This window comes from Egretta garzetta, unplaced genomic scaffold (assembly GCF_000687185.1).
Source record: "Egretta garzetta isolate BGI_Z169 unplaced genomic scaffold, ASM68718v1 scaffold66, whole genome shotgun sequence".
Lineage (NCBI taxonomy): Eukaryota > Metazoa > Chordata > Aves > Pelecaniformes > Ardeidae > Egretta > Egretta garzetta.
Window position 1 is genome coordinate 622,742 of NW_009259856.1, and position 1,202 is coordinate 623,943.

At 73.0% G+C, this 1,202-nt stretch overlaps 1 protein-coding gene across 1 annotated transcript in view; it reads right to left on the minus strand.

Annotated features, from left to right (window-relative positions):
• SH3D21 (SH3 domain containing 21) overlaps positions 1-953 on the minus strand; it is a 10,545-nt gene extending 9,592 nt beyond the window's left edge. Inside the window, exons 1-5 of the mRNA XM_035895512.1 lie at positions 757-953; positions 581-635; positions 359-459; positions 191-286; positions 4-15 (exon numbers count right to left, since the gene is read on the minus strand). Of these exons, the coding sequence (XP_035751405.1) occupies positions 4-15; positions 191-286; positions 359-459; positions 581-635; positions 757-789 (297 nt within the window). The 5' untranslated portion in view covers positions 790-953. The remainder of the gene's footprint in view (positions 1-3; positions 16-190; positions 287-358; positions 460-580; positions 636-756) is intronic.
• Positions 954-1,202: the final 249 nt, after the last annotated feature.

The window sequence follows — 1,202 nt, forward strand, 5'->3', positions numbered from 1 at the left end:
CACCCCCAGCCTCTGCTGCGGGAGAGCGGGGTTGGGTGAGGGTGCTGGGACCACAGGCAGGGACCCGCTGCCATGCGCAGCCCCGGGGGTGCTGGACTTTGGCCTCGGGGAGCCTGCCAGGGTGCGGGGTCTGGCTGCAGGAGCCCCGGCGCAGCACCGGGAGGGCAGCTCCAGCAGGGCCCCCACTCACCGTGGGCACTGGCGCCGGCAGGAGCTCCACGAAGTTGCTGGGGAAGAGCCCTCTGCGGTGCCGGCACTGCCCATCCCACCAGCCCTCGGCCTCCGTCTGCGGCGGGCAGGGCAGGCGGCAGCGCCAGGGCCCAGCCTTGGGGTCGCTCCCATCCCCGCGCCCCCTCACCTTGCTGAGGACCTGGATGACATCTCCCTGCCGCAGCGGCAGCTCATCTGGCAGCTCTGGGGCGTAGTCAAACAGGGCACGGCAGAGCTGCGGCTCCTGGTCTGCACAGGAAGGGCAGGACTGGGCTTGCGGGGTCCGGCTCCTCCCCAGGTCCCCCCAGCACCCCAAGCAAACCCCCCAGGGCACAGCCCCATCCCACGGCATGGGGATGGGGTGACTCACCCAGCTCTGGTGGCAGGATGGGGGCCGGGTACTGCCCCGCCGGCCACGGCTCTGCCTGTGGGAAAGGAGACCCGCTGGGGCATGGGGTTCCCAGCTCCCAGCCAGGGAGCAGCCCCGGCAGCCCCCGCCAGCTTGCAGAGCCCCAAACTGCCCCCAGCACCGAGCCCCCCACCCACCTTCTCCTCCGGCACTGGGAAGGGCTTGGGCATCTGCTTCACTGCGGTGTCTCAGCCTGCGGGAGCGGGGAGAGGGTTCCCTGCCACGGCCGAGCCCCGAGCGCCGGTGGGGAGCGCAGCCCCGGGGCCCGGCTGTGCAGGTCCGTGGCTCTGGGTGCCCACGGGGGGCTGCGCCCGCAGCGGCCCCACAGCCCAGCCCGGCTGGGGAAGGCGTGCGTGCTCACAGCAGCTCGGAAGGGCTGGTGCGTGGCCTGGGCTAGCGCTGTCAAACGGTGGATTTAGCAGAGCAGCCCCAGCTGGCCCTGCACGGATCCACGGCTCTGCCTCGCCCAGAGAGGGGAGGGGAGAGACCCCGAGCTCCCGCGGGGCCAGGAGCAGCCCCAGGGCCCCTGCCCCGACCACAGCCCGCGGTGCAGCACGGCCGTGCCCAGCACCACCTGCACAGC